We start from the raw sequence: 21,672 nt of genomic DNA on the forward strand, positions 1-21,672 counted from the left end.
CCGAATCGCTAAGGAAATGTTGAAAAACAAAAATAAAACTGGGGGCATCACATTACCTGATTTCAAGCTTTATTTCAAAGCTGTGGTCACCAAGACAGCATGGTACTGGCATAAAAACAGACACATAGACCAGTGGAACAGAGTAGAGAGCCCAGATATGGACCCTCTTCGACAAAACAGGAAAAAATATACAGTGGACAAAAGACAGTCTCATCAATAAATGGTGCTGGGAAAACTGGATCTTTTATACTTTAATTAAATATAGTAAATAAACATTAAGTGGTTCAACATTATCAGTAGGTAAATAAATGCAAAATGAAATCTCATTTTCATCCATTAGCAAAGATATCACCAAGAGTATGAATAAATACTGATGTAAAAAATCTTCCAACAATTTTGATAAATAAAAATGCAAATTCCAGAAAAATACATAGTGATACTACCTCTGATTTTTTTTAAATCAACAACCAGAAACCAAAGTCATTTATTCCTGTATATGCATATTGAATTTAAAAATCCAGAAAAGATTCAGGACAGATACACACCAAAACAACAACTATTACCCCTGGGACAGAGACCTGTGTATGGCAGTGTGAGAGGGAACAAGGAAGCCTAGAGGACTTCCTGATTTTACTGCTGGATTATAATGCACACACAATACATTCAGATGTTACTTGTCAAACTAAAGCAAAGAAAAACATTTATAAAAATTGTTCATTGGGGGCGCCTGGCTGGCTCAGTGGGTTAAGCCGCTGCCTTCGGCTCAGGTCATGATCTCAGGGTCCTGGGATCAAGTCCCGCATCGGGCTCTCTGCTCAGCAGGGAGCCTGCTTCCTCCTCTCTCTCTCTCTCTCTGCCTGTCTCTCTGCCTACTTGTGATCTCTCTCTGTCAAATAAATAAAATAAATAAAATCTTAAAAAAAAAATTGTTCATTAAATTCTGCTTGTAAACTTAAAAAAAAAAAATAAAGTGTCTTCCAAGACTACTCATTTTCAGAATAAAAAGACTGTATATAGGTCATCGACTTCCCTAGGTTTTTCCCCTCAATGTGAGGAAATTCACATGAATTTCATAACAAGCTGGCAAGAAGAGGAAGGATTCTAGAAAGCGTGTGACATGAGTGAGCAAGAGTCAGCACTAAAAAAGTAAATGCAACCTGCCCCATCTAATGAAGGGATACAGTTAGTATACAGTATTAGTGCCTGGTATCAAAACTCCAGTAAAGAAGTAACTATATGAATTTATATTTGACTTCTAATACAGATACACTCTTTATAATGAAATTTCTTCTGTAGGAATAGAAAACAGTACCTTTGAGTGACAAGTTTGGAAGGCTCATTGGTCAGGCTTTTAAAGGGCTATACAGACACAGGATTTAGAATTGGCAAGGGGAAATGCTCCCCAAATTCTTTTGCAACATGACATTGAGAGTACAAGGTAGTATTTCTATGTCGCTATCTGGAAACGAATGAGGCTGCTCAGAGCACAGGAAACAGGCCTGAAATTACTTCAGCATCAGCCCTGCAGATGATCCAAAGCCCAAGAGCACCTTGGCAGCCCAGGGACACAGTCATGGCATGCCACCAGAAAGGTTGCAGTTCAGACTTTCACCCATATTGGGTGTTTACTACTAACACTGAATGTGGCTCACCACTACACAATACCTTCCATGGCAGAACAACAGAGCAGATGAAAACAAGATGGTTGGGGCTGTGTGACTTAGTTCTTTCCTAAAGACCAGCCATAGATGTGTCCAAACCCAAAGGTCCTTGGCCATCACCTAACAACTACAACTAGATTTCCTGATGGAAAGCAAGGAGGGCCTCCTCTTCTCTGCCCCTTCTATGGACCTGGGTCTCTCTCTGACCAACTCTCCTGTCCCAGACTGAAAGCAGTTGCCACTCTTCTAGAAACTAGCTCTAAAATATTTGGCATCATCACACATAGTATCTTCTATAGAGGCAAAAGCTCTCCCCTGCTGAATAAAAGTATGTCAGTTTAACAAAATGGTAGAAAATAAGAGTCTATAAATACTTGACAGATTGAATAAACAACTGCTCAGTACAATAGGAAGCCCCAATTGACATTTTAAAGTATGAGTGTTAGTTTTTTCTTTTTTTCTTTTAAGATTTTATTTATTTATTTGACACAAAGAGAGATCACAAGTAGGCAGAGAGGCAGGCAGAGAGAGAGGAAGAAGCAGGCTCCCTGCTGAGCAGAGAGCTCGATGTGGGGTTCGATCCCAGGACCCTGAGATCATGACCTGAGCCGAAGGCAGAGGCTTAACCCTCTGAGCCACCCAGGTGCCCCTAGTTTTTTCTCTTTAAAGAATTTATAATTTTTTTTTAATTTTATTTATTTATTTGACAGATAGAGATCACAAGTAGGTAGAGAGGCAGGCAGAGAGAGAGGGAGAAGCAGGCTCCCCACTGAGCAGAGAGCTCGATGTGGGGCTTGATCCCAGGACCCTGAGATCATGACCTGAGCCGAAGGCAGAGGCTTAACCCTCTGAGCCACCCAGGTGCCCCTAGTTTTTTCTCTTTAAAGAATTTATAATTTTTAAAAATATTTTATTTATTTGTCAAAGAGAGAGTGAAAAAGCATAAGCTGTGGGAGCAGGAGAGGGAGAGGGAGAAACTGGCTCCCCACGGGACTCAATTCTAGAACTTTAGGATCATGACGTGAGCCGAAGGCAGACACTTAACTAGCTAAGCCACCCAGGCACCCCAAGAATTTATAATTTTAAAGCATCATGAATTCCAGAGTATGCAAACTCCAGTAAGGGATAAAAGTATGAGAATAAGACCCAAAACCGCATAAATGCAAGTTACCACAAACCATCAAACATGAGAAATGACCACTTTGGTGACTCAAATGTTACTCTTTCAGAAACTCATCATCTCTAGCATTTTTAGACCATATAAAATTCATTTTACAGCTGAAAAAACACGCAAAAGAAAGCTGGAGCTATAGTACCTGGTGAAAGTTGGGTTGTGTTCTGTCATCGCAACTAGCAATTTCAGAGCATATGCTGGGACGGGGTCAGGCTCTGTGAGGATGTGCTCATACCTGCAATGAAAAAGTGATTACAAACAGATTCAGTGGTTTTCTTCACTTCATGTCTCCTCTGAACAACAGAAGCCATACACCATAAAGTGCAAACATAAAAATACCAGAATAAACCTATGCGCAATAGGACCTGGTACCGGATACTTAACCTAATGGAACTTCAAAGAGCTTCACTCGGCCACAGGGCATGAGGACACCAACCTGCCTCACAGAGGTCTGTTTGGGGAAGAGTTAATGAGACAATCCAGTAAAAGGATTAGTATTGGGCTGCACACATGGTAAAAGATAGAAGGAAAAGGAAGCATTTGTGGCAGGGTCCCCAAGAGCACCTTCAAGAGCATCTGCACCTTCAAATGGGCTCATGATGGAGACTCAGTAGGGCTACATGGCTAGGATACACAGATGAATCCTAGAGGAGAAGGACACAGGTGGAGACTGGAGGATTCTGTGCACAGGCTTCCTTATGTTCTCTCCCTCCCATAAGAGGTCAAACAGAATAATCTTGTCCCCAGCAACAAAAATGCAACACATGCATGTGATGTCTCTGCCCATCAGAGACTCAAGTGACCAAGGCTTTGGTGGGGGCTGGACACATTAGCAACTTCTAATAAGAGTCAAAATCGCTCCTAAGAGGAAAGCTGGCATTCAGCATAAACCCTGCCATCTGCACAAGAGACGAGGCAGCCTGAACTATCCCCAGCAGTTAAATGGGGCTGGAAACACTCTGAGCACCAAGTTCTAAGTCTCCATCCTGCCAAGGTCCAGCCTCTCATCCAGCAAGCAGTCATTCCTAAGGGGAGCAGTCGCAGACCTGCAGTGATAACTCTTTTCTACATAATATTCTTCTTATGAAAACTTTAAAATCTGAAACAATTATTGCCAGAAAGAATAAAACTTAAAAAATAAATGAATAAAAGGTCTTTATTATTATTAACTAAAAGTTTAAGCAACACAGTTCAGACAGTGCCCCCATGTTATCTGTGAGGCAGACGCTGGTTTGCAGAGGGCATCTCACCTACTCAAGTTCAGCTAGCTGGTCTACAGCACCACGGAGGTGCTCAAGATAGAAGTGTCAGATGAAGGGATGGACAGACAGTTGGAGAAATGGATGGACATATGAACAAACAAACCAATTACCTTTTTGACTCTATTCTCTGGAACATCCAACAACTAAAAAGGGAGTAAACTACCTCCCCAAACCCAAAATGTATATTTAAAAATCCATGACATGAAGCGGATGCTTTTCATCTGGTGAATAGGGCCCCAGGCTCTTAGTCAGAACCTATTTACTCTCATTTTGGAAATCATTATATAACCAGCTTAATTATGTAGCCTCTAATCCCACAGCCATTAAAAAGGAGCCAAGTAAAGGGAAGAGAGGGACTATTACAGAATGAAGTGAAACTTGAAGGCATAGGAAAAACAAAAAAAAAGCAAACCCACAAACTCCAAACAGAGAGAAGTCTGGGGAGCATTTAACATAGAAACAGCAGCTGCTCGTACCTCAATGGGACCAGAGGGCCCATTACACACCATAATGCTCAAAATGAGGGTAGTGAGTCAAGAAAATGTTCAACTGGGTAGAGTGCTCTGTTTAAGGAGGCAGGAAGTACCATATTTTAGAAAGATTTCTTATAAAATATTTTTAAATTATAGCAATTAAAAGTTTTGCTCAGGTATGACAAAGATAAAAGTCAAAATGCCAATCACTCATAATAAAATCATAAATGTTAATAAATCAAAGAGAATGGTATGTTAAAAAACAGTATGACACAACCTAAGCATCAGTAATTTCAGGAGTGAAAAAAATCAAATTTAGAAAAACAATATGTTTTATCATCTGAATAAAACAAAATGCAAGGAAACACCTTTAGAGGTGATAAAAATTTAACATCCAGATTGAACTCTTTCTAAAAAAGGAAGAACTCAGCATATTAGAGAGAAATCATTATTCCTTTCCAGAAGAGTCTTGTAAAATAAAAAGCTCTTACATCCTAAGTTGGGGGCACCCAAGACGACCTTCAGATTTAATGGTTTGCTAGAAAGCCTTACAGAAAAGTTGTTAAGCTAATAATTATGGTGTGTTACAGTGAATACCAGCATAGATGAAAGGCTCATAGGGCAGAGTCCAGGCAGAACCAGGAGCAAGCTGTCAGCTGTCCTTTCCCAATGAAGGCGGTTGAACAGAGCTTACCCTCCAAGCAACACTGTGGACAACACATGGGCTGTACTGCCAGGTGGGAAAGCTCACTGGAACACTGGTGTCCAAAGTTGCATTAGAGGTCAGTCACATGGGTATGGCCATGTGTCTGCGGACTAACTTTAGTTGCTCAGTCTCCAGCCCCTCCAGGGGTCAAGTTGATAATGCTATAGCCCAAGGCCCCCACCAAAATTCACATTATTAGCATAAAGTATCTGGCACAGCTCAAGGCCCCCTGTAAACAGAGACGCTCTTATCAAGCAGGATAGTCCAAAGGCTCAGAAGTTATCTCCCAGAAGAATATCAAGGGTCAGTCTCTCTTTGTAACTTGTAGGGCATGAACACTCCACATTTCCTAAGTTAGCTCTTCAGGGCACATGTCCTGAAAAAGGAAACTGAGGCACTGAGTTTAAAGTGAGGGATTAAGTCAGATAAGAGAAGGATGTACCCTTCTGCTGCCGACCAGTATTTGGAAACTGTCAGCCAGAGAATCTCAATGGAAATGGGAATGGGAGGCTTCTGATGAGTCACACAAACAGGCTGGATGACGCCCCCCATCCTGCCAGTCCTCATTCCCAGACTTAGCTGAATCACTGAGGAAAGGACCACAAGCCTATAAATTTACAAACGCTTCCCATATAATCTTCTGTACTTTTCTTGTGGAAAGTACAAGATAAAATGTGGACAACTGGTTAGAAATGTAATAAACAATCCCAAGAAGACTGAGAAAACACAAACTATTTTAAAATAGAATTAATAGGAATATGTAGAATCTGCATTTAAAAAGAACATAAGGATGAAGCTTTACTGACTGAAATTCAAATGTCTTAAGCTGTTTGAGGTCATCTAACCTGGAAATGGGAGGGAGAGATAAAGCTTGTACCAGCCTGTGCATGAGAATGTTCCCAAAAAATACTGTTATGTTTTTCTCCCCTTAGGAACAAAAAAAGGGTAAGAGTCATAATAAATATGTTTAAAATACAAATACTGAATACATTGAATATACTTTCATTTCATCAAAGGTAGGTTTGTAATGGTCAGCAAAAACTAGCCAGAAGAATGCTGTGATTTATTAAGCTTGTCTTCTAAACAGAGATAAAGCATCTGAGCTGATGGTCATTGGATCTTGCACTCCTCTGAATATGAATTGGCAGGAAACCAAGAGTGATGAGTCTGGACTCCTGAAAAGGCTTGGAAGGAGACTGAACAGGGGAGAGCTGGCCCATTCTGATGGACAGGGGCTGGAGAGGAGCACTCCAAGTGCCTTGAGCCTGGATACAGACTGAGATTGCTAGCAACATAAGCCCCTACTCTTCTACTTCTAGAATCCTCCCAAATAAGGGTCTTTTCCAGGTCCCAAACAGCTGGAACCCAGGCAGGAAAAGCCCTTTGTACTAAATCCACATCAACCCCAAAGGAGAGAATACACTTCTAAAAACCATATATTTAGAGATCCAAGGGATGTTCTCTTCCCTACCTTGCTAAGTGCCTGGTGAAACTGGCACCCAATTAGGTAAGCTGTCAGGAAGTGGAAACAGGCTATCAGAATAACTCTGCATCATTGGGAGAAGCTACTCTGGAAAAGTGAGCAAAGATCTGACCGAGTGGAAAGAAGTATCTGTTCTGCTAGGGGTAAGGGGAGGCCCATGTCTTGAAGAGGACCACTCCACTTGGAGTAAGCCACAAATTCACATTTCTACGTCTCAGTGGGGTGGGCTCTGAGAATTTTAGGGGAAAGAAGGATTCAAGAATAGAATATCCAGGGGTGCCTGGGTGGCTCAGTGGGTTAAAGCCTCTGCCTTCAGCTCAGGTCATGATCTCAGGGTCCTGGGATAGAGCCCCGCGTCGGGCTCTCTGCTCAGCAGGGAGCCTGCTTCCCTTCCTCTCTCTCTGCCTGCCTCTCTGCATACCTGTGATCTCTGTCAATCAAATGAATAAATAAAATCTTTTTTCAAAAAATTAAATAAATAAATAAATAAATAAATAAAATAAAAAAATAAAAAGAATAGAATATCCAAGGAACTTTAGAAGAAAGTACAATGAAGATCCTGCTAAATGAAAAGTTGAATTACTTTACAAAATTATAATAATTATTAAGTGTTGTGAGATCAAGAACATACATATAAACTAAGGAAAGAAAGGTGACATACATTGGACAAGAAAGAGTGATCTTAGAAAAGGGGTTAGAACGGTTAGGACATAACTCATGAAAATATATCACCAATAAATTAAGAATTTAAAAATTTTAACTTCCACTAAAATACTAACATTAGTAAATATTCACATAATCTTGAGTGAAGCACTCTGAAGCATGACAAAAGAAATGAATAAAAAATATTTATAGCTTTAAAGTTTTTAAGTAGTATTTCTCAATAGGCAAAACCTCCATAAATGAATCAAATGAGGGGAAAATTTGCAGAATGTTGGCAGAACAGAGTGGATAGTCTTAATATATAAAAGGCTGGGTGCCTGGGTGGCTCAGTGGGTTAAAGCCTCTGCCTTCAGCTCAGGTCATGATCCCAAGGTCCTGGGATCGAGGCCCGCATCAGGCTCTCTGCTCGGCAGGGAGCCTGCTTCCTCCTCTCTCTCTCTCTTTCTCTGCCTGCCTCTCTGCCTACTTGTGATCTCTGTCAAATAAATAAAATCTTTAAATATATATATATATATGGCTATTTCAAACCAATAAATATCCAACCAACAAAAAAAAAAGTGGACAAAATCCATCCAAGAAAAATATAAATGGCCAAGAAGCATGAAGGGAAATGGCCAACTTCACTAACATCTAAAGGAATTCAAGAGATAACAAGAGTACAGCAAAATAAGTTCATAAAGGGAAGCTGGTAATATAAACTCATCATCTCTGAAAAAAATTTGTCAATACCTATCAAATGCCCTTAAAAAAGTATTTAATATTATAGTGACTCCAACCCTAGAGATTCAACAAAAAGAAAAGTATGTACTCAAAGATGTAACCCAAAAAGTGGCTCTTTGCAGCAGTATATATAATTATGAAACACTGGGAAAATCCTAGATATTCAGTAACTGGAAACTGTTTAAATCATTTTTCGTACATTTATAAATGTAGATAAGTAGAATACAAGGCAGTAATCCACTTATATTGGGATAGACAGAGATATTCACAGTATGGTATCTGGGAATTGGCAGGAAAGATAGGTTCTAAGGAGGAAATTTCAGAAAATACTAAGTAAATCTTACCACAAACAGAGAAACCATATTGAAAACTAGGCAGATATTAACATAAAATGGTAGGCAAGAGACAAAATGTGAAAAGCCTTGAATGGCTGGGTAAGTCCTGTGAATGTTACTTTCTACAATGCAAAGATTTTTGATCAAGGGACAATATGAAGAAGACAGTGTGTTTAAAGGCATATCTAACAGAATACAAGATGGATTCAAAGCTTGGAGCATAGAGGAAAGAAATATGTGGGGTTAGCTCAAGAGAAGACTGCCAAACAGCAAAGGCATGAAGGTAAAACCTGCCTGTGGAGAAGGCTGAGGACCTCCCCACCAGATGGCTGTGAGAAAGGAGTAGAGAACCTACTCTTAGGCATTTTCTGTACAGTTTTGTCCAAAAATTGATCTAGGTGATATCTTGAGTCAACTCCAAAATTTTATGAACTGAGAAAGGCATGAACCAAATAGAGTTGATATCTTGAGAATTTTTCAGTCTTGTGATTTTTATGTGACCTGATATTCTGTTGTCTTGCATGAATACATAGATATTTAAGTATATCAGAAGTTAAATGGATACATAAGTAGATGGAGAAACAGGAAAATGATATATATTTATATATTTTAATATTTTTAAGTGAAAGAAAGATAGGTATGACTTCAAAATAAGTGTTAAATATAATTTCAGAGAGTAAACCCTCAGCTCTTCTGGATCTCTTCAACAAAACCAACAGCAAATTTTTATTACAAAGGCCTGGAAGGCTTAAAAATAAAAAAAAAGCCTTCAATAAAACAACATTCAAAGTTAACCAAATATTATCCAAAGGACTGGAGCATTAGAATTATTCTGATTCAGAAGGATACAAGAATATCTGTCCTTACTTTAACTCTGAGATTATCCCACTTTAGATTCCTAGAGGTTGTATCTCAGGAGGGATCACTGTACCTCAATGCACTGCTTTAGGTAGATACTCAAAACATAGAAGGATTAAGTAAAAGGAACAAAGTAGAACATTATGATGCTTCTTTAGGCTACAAAAATAGTTGTGGTTCAAATGTTATCTGTAAAATAAAATTATCTGAGGGAAAGCTACAATTGAAATACTCTGTTCTGATTTCCATCAGAGATGGCCAAGTTCACATCTATTTTAACATAGAATATTTGTGGTTAAGGGAGACAAAGGCACGATAAAGAACCATCTGGATGCTCGTTAAGTCACCAACACATAAGCCAGGTAGTCAAACTCACGACTTTTACAGGATATTATTTCAAACCCAGATAAACAGCTCTACGGTGTATTGCCACTAATGGAATCCACTTACAATTCCAATTTCTAAGAGAAAATGCAATTCTAATTTGTAAAAAATATAGCCCTTTCTGAGATTCTAAAAAGCAAAGTCTTAATAATTTATGAAGTCATTATGGCCCTGATGATTGCACAGGTCACAAGAGAATTATAAAGAAGAAAGGCAATACTCATTTTCCCCAGGAGAGAAATGCTGAATGCCATATTGTCATAAAAACACTGTAAGCACATTTATATCAGCATGATCTCTTTTCAAAACACACAAAGCTAAAAGAAAATATGAAAACTAAAATACATGTTGGCAAAGTACTTCTAGCCTAGCAAAGGCAAATTCCATGGAGATTTTCCCCATGGCTTGCTACCTGGCATAAAGAAGGCTTTTCCTGACTATTCTACCTAAAACAATCCCTTCCTCTTTCTCCTTATGATCATTCTCTATCCCCTGACACTGTTTTATTTTATTTTTTTTTAATTTTATTTTATTTTAAATAAGTCAAGCAGAGAGAGTCAATTATCATATGGTTTCACTTATTTGTGGAGTATGTTTTGTTTTTCTTTACAGTGCTCACAATTAGCTGCAATCATCTTATTTATCTGTTTACTGCTTTGTCTCACCCACTAGAATGTAATTGCGCTGAGAGGCAGGGATCCAATCTTACCCACCATAGCATCCCTAGTGCCTGGCATGTGAAAGTCACTCAAAATATATTTATTGAGGGGAGGGAGGGAGAGAGGGCTTTAAACCTCATATACACAATCACAAAATGTAGTACAAATGACATGATCTACCTTTGTATGAATATTAAAATTTCCTCTTTCCCAAGAAGAGAAATGGTGTCTTTCCTGAGTGAAGGATCTAGTCCCATTTATGGCTAAATACTGAAAGAGAAATGTCCTCACCTTGTGGAACAAGTCTCAGGGAAAAAACAGAAGAAGACTACTTTCGATACTGTAAGTCCATTGATAATGAATTTGATATTAAACTTCTGAGAGGTGTCAACTTTAATTGAAGTCACTCTGGACTCAAGTTTCATTAACTATTGCCTCTTCTGCAGGAATCTTTCGAATCAAATCTTGTCTCTCTGCTGAAGGAAATCATAGCAATTTCCGAAGTATATATGGTTATCTTTCTTCCCAGGAAAAAACTTTTTCTCGTGAATCAGTTACATTAGTGGCATTCCAACCATCTCAGAGTGGGCGAAACTGAAGGAGGGAAGGAGAGGAGCAGGAAGTAAGAGCACACGCACCAAGTGTGGCAGAACCAAGATTTCATCACAAGTTTATTCTAATCACAAGACCCAGACTACCAGAGGCCAACATCACCAACTTTAGCATGCAGAGTCTTCTCCAACTGGGGGCAGGCAGACAAGGAACTCAGAAAGGCTGCAAGCACAAGGAAGGTTTAGACAACTGTTGCTGACGTAAAGATGGAGGGACCAGTGAGAAGATGTGTGGGCACACTAACAGAACACAAGGCAGCACAGAAACAGGGACTCTGGTCCTACGACTGTGTACTGAGGTGAATAATGGGCCCAAATCTGTCCAAGTCCTAACCCCTGGTACCTGTGAATATGACTTTATTTGGAAGAAGCCGTGCAGATGTGGTTAAGGATCTCAAGATAATTTAAGGTAGGCCTTAAACTTAATGACAGATATCCTTATATGAGAAAAGGAGAGTCAAACTCAAGGCAGACATAGGGGAGAAGGCCATGTGAAAAAAGAGGCAGAGATTGGAGTGGACGCAGCTATAAACGCAAGACTGCTGGCAACCATCAGAAGCCAGGAGAGAGGCATGGTTTCTCCCTCAGAGCATCCAAAAAAAAAAAAACAAACACTGCCAAGACTTTGACTTTGAACTTCTGACCTCCTGAACTATCAAAGAATAAATTTCTCTTGTTTTAAGCCAATCAGTGTGTGGTAATTCAGCCTTAAGAAACAAATGCAAACTATGAGAAACTGAATTCTGCCAACAACCTGACCGAGCCCAGAAGCAAGTTTCTCTCATAGTCTCCAGGCAAGGACTAAGCCCAGGGACACCTGACTTCAGGGGTGTGAGATCCAGGACAGAGATCCTGGTCATGCTGTGTCAGACTTCCCACATACAGAACTAAGTAGATGTTGGTTTAAGTCACTCAGAGTGTGATAATTTTTTATGCACCAATACAGATCTAATGGAATATTCAGAGTTTAATATTCTTGTATTATTACATTAGTTAATTCTCATGATGGAATGTTACAAAGAAGTTTTGATGGTGAGCATCTTTTTCTTGTTCCTGATCTTAATGGAAAAGCCTTTGAGTAGTATTTCAAAACTGTGATCAAAAGAGTTCTGGGAGATGGTAATAGATAAGCCATAGGAAATAGTGTCTTAAGGTCATAAAATGTTGAGAAACACGGAGCTTCAGAAAGTTAAATGGGTGAATTGTGAAATTCAAAACCCAAGGGATAGTAAACACACAAAACGTTTCAGAAAGAACATGTGTTCTGTGGCAGGTCTATGAACCTTACACAGGCACACTGTTGAAGGAAGTTGGCTTCGACATTTAATTTATACTTAACTAAACATTTTTATCTACAGGACTTACAGACTTGTTCAGTTAAAAAATATTAATGTCTGAAATATTTGGCTCTACCACATAGTACATGTTCCAAAAAGGCTGTGCCTGTCTTGGTCATTATTATATTCCCAGAAACTAGAAATATGCCTATACAGTAAGAAGTACTCAATTAGTGCCAATGAATAAATAAGCTGATTGGGAGAAAAAACATTCTCTCTCCAGCTCACTTCATGTAACTATCCCATGCAGCTGTCCACTAGAAATAAGCTGGCCTGCTTACCGCTCACTGCTCTGTGCTTTCCACACCTTTGTGTAACCCAACCTTGCCTAGAAGACCTACTGCTTTTCTATGCAACCCTACCTAGATTTCAGTATCTAACTGAAATACCCCCTCTCTATCAGTGGTATTACAATTTTTCACACAGAAACCAATACTTACAACTAAAGTTCATCTCTTCAGAAAGCAAAGCATGTACACTGCAAAGAGGTAACACTTCTTTTATATTAATTCATGAATGTATATAGAAAGCAATCCATCCAAGATATTTATGATAGATGAGGTGATGGTTAATTTTATGTGTTAACTTAACTGGGCACAGTTATTTGGTCAAACATCATTCTGGGTCTGTCTGGATGAGATTAACATTTGAGTGAGTAAACTAAGTAAAGCAGATTGCCCTCCCTCGTGTGGGTGAGCCTCTTCTAATCAGTTCAAGACCTGGGTAAAACAAAAAGGCCGAGTGAAAGGGAACACCTCTGTTCTACTGCACTGAGCTGGGACATTGTTCTTCAGCCACCTTTGGACCGGACGCATCGGCTCTTCTTCAGTCTCCAGCCTGTCAGCTTTCAGACTGGTATGTATCCTACTGGCTGGCCTGGTTCTCAGGCGTTCGGACTCAAGCCAGAACTACACTATAGGCTCTCTGGGTCTCTAGCCTGCAGACTGCTGATCTTGGGCCATCTCAGCCTCTACAGTCATGTGAGCAAATTTCCTTATTGTAAATCTCTTTCTTTATATACATATATCCTACCAGTTCTATTTTTCTGAGAACCACAACTAATATTTAATAAGATATTTATTCTTACAACTGAGTTTTCATTCATATCACTAGCAGTTCTGATAAGCACCTGGAACACAGGTATTACATGGTATTTAACAAGATTAAATTACTGTGCTCCCTGAACATTTTGTTAAGGTTTTTAGAAGAGACATCCACTCTTTCCAGAGGATCAACACCCAGGAACCATTTAACCACCAAGTAGAAAGAGCCTTTCTGAGAACAAAGCCACATAGCTATAGACACAAACACACAGGAATGTCAACATCACTCACATCCCTGAATCCAGCTATATTTGATGCCATCACTCACATCCCTGAATCCAGCTATATTTGATGTCAGCACAAGCTCATAATGTGAGCACATGAGTATTTTCCAAATTAGTTTGAGTGTTACTGTTTGCAAATAGAAATCCTAATATAACACTTCTGTGTAAAAACTAGAAAGCTTACTGTATATGTGCATGAAAAGCCTAGCCTCTTGGCTTTAGCCAAAGTACTAAGGTCAAAGAAAGATTAAAACTTTTTTTCCTGAAAGATTTTATTTATTTATTGGACAAAGAGAGACACAGTGAGAGAGGGAACACAAGCTGGGGTAGTGGAGAGAGGAGGAAGCAGGCTTCCTGCTGAACAGGGAGTCCAACATTGGGCTCATCCCAGGACCCTGGGATTATGACCTGAGCTGAAGGCAAATACTCAACAACTGAGCCACCCAGGCACCCCGAAAGTAAGATTAAAACTTTAACAAAATTATGGAGCATCTAGGTGGCTCAGTCAGTTAAAAATATGCCTTCAGCTCAGGTCATGATCCCAGGGTCCTGGGATGGAACCCCACATAGTCTCCCTGTTCAGGAGAGAGCCTGCCTCTCTCTTCCTCTTCTGCTCCCACTGCTTGTGCTGTTAAATTCATAAATAAAATCTTTTTTAAAAAATTCAACAAAATTTAAAATATGGATATTAGTATGTATATTTAAAAAGCTGAAGCCAATGCCATGTCACTCATAAAACTGTAGAAACTTCACTATTCTTTCATTAATGTACAAGAGACATACAAGATTTTATTAGTTTTAGATGCACATCATGGGATTTGATATTTTTATACATTATAAAATGATCCCTATGATAAGTCTAGTTACTGTTATCTGTCACCATACAGTTATTACAATATTATAGATGTTGGGAAAGCTGCATGTAACATCCCTACAACTTATTTATTTTATAACTGCAAGCTTATACATTTTTAAATTATTTTTATTAGCATACAATGTATTATTTACCCCGAGGGTACAGGTATATGAATCGTCAGGCTTACACACTTCACAGCTCTCACCATATGACATACCCGCCCCCAATGTCCATAACCAATAAGCTTATACCCTTAACCCCCTTCACCTATTTCACCAGCCTCCCGCATCCCCCCACCCACCCTTTTCAGGTAACCAACAGTTTATTTCCTGTATCTATGAGGCTGTTTTTGTTTTAATTGTTTTGTTTTGTTTTGTTTCACATACAAGTGAACCATATGGTATTTGTCATTCTCTGTCTGCTTTATTTCACTTAGCATAATATCCTCTAGGTCCATTCACGGTGTCACAAGATTTCTCATCATTCTTAAGTCATATATTCACCTACTCAGTGAAGAATATGAATTTTCTTTGATTAGAATTTCTAAACTTGGAGGAGTCAAGATGGCGGAGAAGTAGCAGGCTGAGACTACTTCAGCTAGCAGGAGATCAGCTAGATAGCTTATCTAAAGATTGCAAACACCTAAAAATCCATCGGGAGATCGAAGAGAAGAAGAACAGCAATTCTGGAAACAGAAAAAGAACTACTTTCTGAAAGGTAGGATTGGCGGAGACGTGAATCCAAAGCGACGGGAAGATAGACCCCGGAGGGAGGGACTGGCTCCCGGCAAGCGGCGGAGCAATGGAGCACAAAATCAGGACTTTTAAAAGTCTGCTCCGCTGAGGGACATCGCTCCAGAGGCTAAACATGGGCGAAACCTCACGCGGGGTCAGCGTGGCCTCAGGTCCCGCAGGGTCACAGAAGGATCGGGGTGTCTGAGAGTCGCAGAACTTGCGGGTATTGGAACGGGAAAGCCGGCTACAGAGACAGAGCCGACAGTAAGATCACAGCTCGGGGTTACCTTGAACCAGTTGCAGGCTCGGTGAGCTCAGAGCACGGCCAGAGGTCAGGCAGACGGGAGTAACTGGGCGCTGTTCTCTGAGGGCGCACTGAGTAGTGGGGCCCTGGGCTATCGGCTCCTCCGGCCAGAGACCAGGAGGCCACCATTTGTATTCCCGTCCTCCAGAACTCTACGGAAAGCGTTCAGGGAACAAAAGCTCCTGAAAGCAAACCCGAGCGGATTACTCAGCCCGGCCCCTGGTAAGGGCGGTGCAATTCCGCCTGGGGCAAAGACACTTGAGAATCGCTACAACAGGCCCCTCCCATAGAGGATCAACAAGAAATCCAGCCATGACCAAGTTCACCTACCAAGGAGTGCAGTTTCAATATCAAGGAGAGCAGCAGAATTCCAGAGGAGGAGAAAGCAAGCACGGAATTCATGGCTTTCTCCCTATGATTTTCTTTTTTTTTTCTTTATCCCTCTGATTTTTTTAGTCTTGCAGTTAATTTTTTTCTTTTTCATTTTTTTTCTCTTCTTCTGCTAAAATTTTAACTTCTACCCTTTTCTTTTTTAACGTTTTTTAACTAGTTTATCTAATATATATATATTTTTTCCTTTTTATATTTTTCTTTATTCGTTTTCTTTTTTTAAATTCTTTTCTTTTTTTTTTTTTCTTTCTTTCTTTTTGAACCTCCTTTTATCCCCTTTCTCCAACCTCACGATTTGGGATCTCTTCTGATTTGGTTAAAGCATATTGCCCTGGGGTTCTTGACACCCTTTTAGTATTTTACTTGCTCCTTCATATACCCTTATCTGGACAAAATGACAAGGCAGAAAAATTCACCACAAAATAAAAAACAAGAGGCAGTACTGAAGGCTAGGGACCTAATCAATACAGACACTGGTAATATGTCAGATCTAGAGTTCAGAATGACAATTCTCAAGGTTCTAGCCGGGCTCGAAAAAGGCAAGGAAGATATTAGAGAAACACTCCCGGGAGATATAAAAGCCCTTTCGGGAGAAATAAAAGAACTACAATCTAACCAAGTTGAAATCAAAAAAGCTATTAATGAGGTGCAATCAAAAATGGAGGCTCTCACTGCTAGGATAAATGAGGCAGAAGAAAGAATTAGTGATATAGAAGACCAAATGATAGAGAATAAAGAAGCTGAGCAAAAGAGGGACAAACACCTACTGGACCACGAGGGGAGAATTCGAGAGATAAGTGACACCATAAGACGAAACAACATTATAATAATTGGGATTCCAGAAGAAGAAGAAAGAGAGAGGGGAGCAGAAGGTATACTGCAGAGGATTATTGGGGAGAACTTCCCCAATATGGCAAAGGGAATGACCATCAAAATTCAGGAGGTTCAGAGAACGCACCTCAAAATCAATAAGAATAGGCCCACACCCCGTCACCTAATAGTAAAATTTACAAGTCTCAGTGACAAAGAGAAAATCCTGAAAGCAGCCCAGGAAAAGAAGTCTGTAACATACAATGGTAAAAATATTAGATTGGCAGCTGAATTATCCACAGAGACCTGGCAGGCCAGAAAGAACTGGCATGGTATTTTCAGAGCACTAAACGAGAAAAACATGCAGCCAAGAATACTATATCCAGCTAGGCTATCAATGAAAATATAAGGAGAGATTAAAAGCTTCCAGGACAAACAAAAACTGAAAGAATTTAAAAACACCAAACCAGCTCTACAGGAAATATTGAAAGGGGTCCTCTAAGCAAAGAGAGAGCCTACAAGTGGTAGATCAGTAAGGAACAGAGACCATATACAGTAACAGTCACCTTACAGGCAATACAATGGCACTAAATTCATATCTCTCAATAGTTACCCTGAATGTTAATGGGCTAAATGCCCCAATCAAAAGACACAGGGTATCAGAATGGATAAAAAAACAAAACCCATCTATATGTTCCCTCCAAGAAACTCATTTTAAGCCCGAAGACACCTCCAGATTTAAAGTGAGGGGGTGGAAAAGAATTTACCATGCTAATGGACATCAGAAGAAAGCAGGAGTGGCAATCCCTATATCACTTCAATTAGATTTTAAGCCAAAGACTATAATAAGAGATGAGGAAGGACACTATATCATACTCAAAGGGTATGTCCAACAAGAAGATCTAACAGTTTTACATATCTATGCCCCCAACGTGGGAGCAGCCAACTATATAAACCAATTAATAACAAAATCAAAGAAACACATAAACAATAATACAATAATAGTAGGGGACTTTAACACTCCTCTCACTAAAATGGACAGATCATCCAAGCAAAAGATCAGCAAGGAAATAAAGGACTTAAACGACACACTGGACCAGATGGACATCACAGATATATTCAGAACATTTCATCCCAAAGCAACAGAATACACATTCTTCTCTAGTGCACATGGAACATTCTCCAGAATAGGTCACATCCTCAGTCCTAAATCAGGACTCAACCGGTATCAAAAGATTGGGATCATTCCCTGCATATTTTTAGACCACAACGCTCTGAAGCTAGCACTCAACCACAAGAGGAAGTTTGGAAAGAACCCAAATACATGGAGACTAAACAGCATCCTTCTAAAGAATGAATGGGTCAACCGGGAAATTAAAGAAGAATTGAAAAATATCATGGAAACAAATGATAATAAAAACACAACGGTTCAAAATCTGTGAGACACAACAAAGGCAGTCCTGAGAGGAAAATATATAGCGGTACAAGCCTTTCTCAAGAAACAAGAAAGGTCTCAGGTACACAACCTAACCCTACACGTAAAGGAGCTGGAGAAAGAACAAGAAAGAAACCCTAAGCCCAGCAGGAGAAGAGAAATCATAAAGATCAGAGCAGAAATCAGTGAAATAGAAATCAAAAACACAATAAAACAAATCAATGAAATTAGGAGCTGGTTCTTTGAAAGAATTAATAAAATTGATAAACCCCTGGCCAGACTTATCAAAAAGAAAAGAGAAAGGACCCAAATAAATAAAATCATGAATGAAAGAGGAGAGATCACAACTAACACCAAAGAAATACAAACTATTATAAGAACATACGATGAGCAACTCTACGCCAACAAATTTGACAATCTGGAAGAAATGGATGCATTCCTAGAAACATATAAACTACCACAACTGAACCAGGAAGAAATAGAAAGCCTGAACAGACCCATAACCAGTAAGGAGATTGAAAGAGTCATTAAAATTCTCCAAACAAACAAAAGCCCAGGGCCAGACGGCTTCCCGGGGGAATTCTACCAAACATTGAAAGAAGAACTAATTCCTATTCTCCTGAAACTGTTCCAAAAAACAGCAATGGAAGGAAAACTTCCAAACTCATTTGATGAGGCCAGCATCACCTTGATCCCAAAACCAGACAAGGATCCCATCAAAAAAAAGAGCTATAGACCAATATCCTTGATGAACACAGATGCGAAAATTCTCACCAAAATACCAGTCAATAGGATTCAACAGTACATTAAAAGGATTATTCACCACGACCAAGTGGGATTTATTCCAGGGCTGCAAGGTTGGTTCAACATCCGCAAATCAGTCAATGTGATACAACACATCAATAAAAGAAAGAACAAGTACCATATAATACTCTCAATAGATGCTGAAAAAAAAAACAGAGCTATAGACCAATATCCTTGATGAACTCAGATGCGAAAATTCTCACCAAAATACTAGTCAATAGGATTCAACAGTACATTAAAAGGATTATTCACCACAACCACGTGGGATTTATTCCAGGGATGCAAGGTTGGTTCAACATCCGCAAATCAGTCAATGTGATACAACACATCAATAAAAGAAAGAACAAGAACCATATGATACTCTCAATAGATGCTGAAAAAGCATTTGACAAAGTACAGCATCCCTTCCTGATCAAAACTCTTCAAAGTGTAGGGATAGAGGGCACATACCTCAATATCATCAAAGCCATCTATGAAAAACCCACCGCAAATATCGTTCTCAATGGAAAAAAACTGAAAGCTTTTCCATTAAGGTCAGGAACACGGCAGGGATGTCCATTATCACCACTGCTATTCAACATAGTACTAGAAGTCCTAGCCTCAGCAATCAGACAACAAAAGGAAATTAAAGGCATCCAAATCGGCAAAGAAGAAGTCAAATTATCACTCTTCGCAGATGATATGATACTATATGTGGAAAACCCAAAAGACTCCACTCCAAAACTGCTAGAACTTGTACAGGAATTCAGTAAAGTCTCACGATATAAAATCAATGCACAGAAACCAGTTGCATTTCTCTACACCAACAACAAGACAGAAGAAAGAGAAATTAAGGAGTCCATCTCATTTACAATTGCACCCAAAACCATAAGATACCTAGGAATAAACCTAACCAAAGAGGCACAGAATCTATACTCAGAAAACTATAAGGTACTCATGAAAGAAATTGAGGAAGACACAAAGAAATGGAAAAATGTTCCATGCTCCTGGATTGGAAGAATAAATATTGTGAAAATGTCTATGCTACCTAAAGCAATCTATACATTTAATGCAATTCCTATCAAAGTACCATCCATCTTTTTCAAAGAAATGGAACAAATAATTCTAAAATTTATATGGAACCAGAAAAGACCTCGAATAGCCAAAGGGATATTGAAAAAGAAAGCCAAAGTTGGTGGCATCACAATTCCGGACTTCAAGCTCTATTACAAAGCTGTCATCATCAAGACAGCATGGTACTGGCACAAAAACAGACACATAGATCAATGGAACAGAATAGAGAGCCCAGAAATAGACCCTCAACTCTATGGTCAACTCATCTTCGACAAAGCAGGAAAGGCTGTCCAATGGAAAAAAGACAGCCTCTTCAATAAATGGTGCTGGGAAAATTGGACAGCCACATGCAGAAAAATGAAATTGCACCATTTCCTTACACCACACACAAAAATAGACTCAAAATGCATGAAGGACCTCAATGTGCGAAAGGAATCCATCAAAATCCTTGAGGAGAACACAGGCAACCTCTTCGACCTCAACTGCAGCAACATCTTCCTAGGAACATCGCCAAAGGCAAGGGAAGCAAGGGCAAAAATGAACTATTGGGATTTCATCAAGATCAAAAACTTTTGCACAGCAAAGGAAACAGTTAATAAAATCAAAAGACAACTGACAGAATGGGAGAAGATATTTGCAAACGACATATCAGATAAAGGACTAGTGTCCAGAATCTATAAAGAACTTAGCAAACTCAACACCCAAAGAACAAATAATCCAATCAAGAAATGGGCAGAGGACATGAACAGACATTTCTGCAAAGAAGACATCCAGATGGCCAACAGACACATGAAAAAGTGCTCCATATCACTCGGCATCAGGGAAATACAAATCAAAACCACAATGAGATATCACCTCACACCAGTCAGAATGGCTAAAATCAACAAGTCAGGAAATGACAGATGCTGGCGAGGATACGGAGAAAGGGGAACCCTCCTACACTGTTGGTGGGAATGCAAGCTGGTGCAGCCACTCTGGAAAACAGCATGGAGTTTTCTCAAAATGTTGAAAATAGAACTGCCCTATGACCCAGCAATTGCACTATTGGGTATTTACCCTAAAGATACAAACGTAGTGATCCAAAGGGGCACGTGCACCCAAATGTTTATAGCAGCAATGTCCACAATAGCCATTCTATGGAAAGAACCTAGATGTCCATCAACAGATGAATGGATCAAGAAGATGTGGTATATATACACAATGGAATACTATGCAGCCATCAAAAGAAATGAAATCTTACCATTTGCGAGAACATGGATGGAACTAGAGTGTATCATGCTTAGCGAAATAAGTCAAGCAGAGAAAGACAACTATCATATGATCTCCCTGATATGAGGAAGTGGTGATGCAACATGGGGGCTTAAGTGGGTAGGAGAAGAATCAATGAAACAAGATGGGATTGGGAGGGAGACAAACCATAAGTGACTCTTAATCTTACAAAACAAACTGAGGGTTGCTGGGGGGAGGGGGGTTGGGAGAAGGGGGGTGGGGTTATGGACATTGGGGCGGGTATGTGCTTTGGTGAGTGCTGATTCACAGACCTGTACCCCTGGGGATAAAAATACATGTTTATAAAAAATAAAAAGTTAAAAAAAAAAGAAAAAAAAAAAGAATTTCTAAACTTACAATCATT

The 21,672-nt window shown here is 39.5% G+C and overlaps 1 protein-coding gene across 2 annotated transcripts in view; it reads right to left on the reverse strand.

Annotated features, from left to right (window-relative positions):
* ULK4 (unc-51 like kinase 4) overlaps positions 1–21,672 on the reverse strand; it is a 628,848-nt gene that overhangs the window by 362,488 nt on the left and 244,688 nt on the right. For both annotated transcript variants that reach the window (XM_032312841.1, XM_032312747.1), the window contains exon 30: positions 2,978–3,070. In XM_032312841.1, the coding sequence (XP_032168732.1) occupies positions 2,978–3,070 (93 nt within the window). The remainder of the gene's footprint in view (positions 1–2,977; positions 3,071–21,672) is intronic.

The sequence above is a fragment of the Mustela erminea genome, chromosome 1 (genome assembly GCF_009829155.1).
Source record: "Mustela erminea isolate mMusErm1 chromosome 1, mMusErm1.Pri, whole genome shotgun sequence".
Lineage (NCBI taxonomy): Eukaryota > Metazoa > Chordata > Mammalia > Carnivora > Mustelidae > Mustela > Mustela erminea.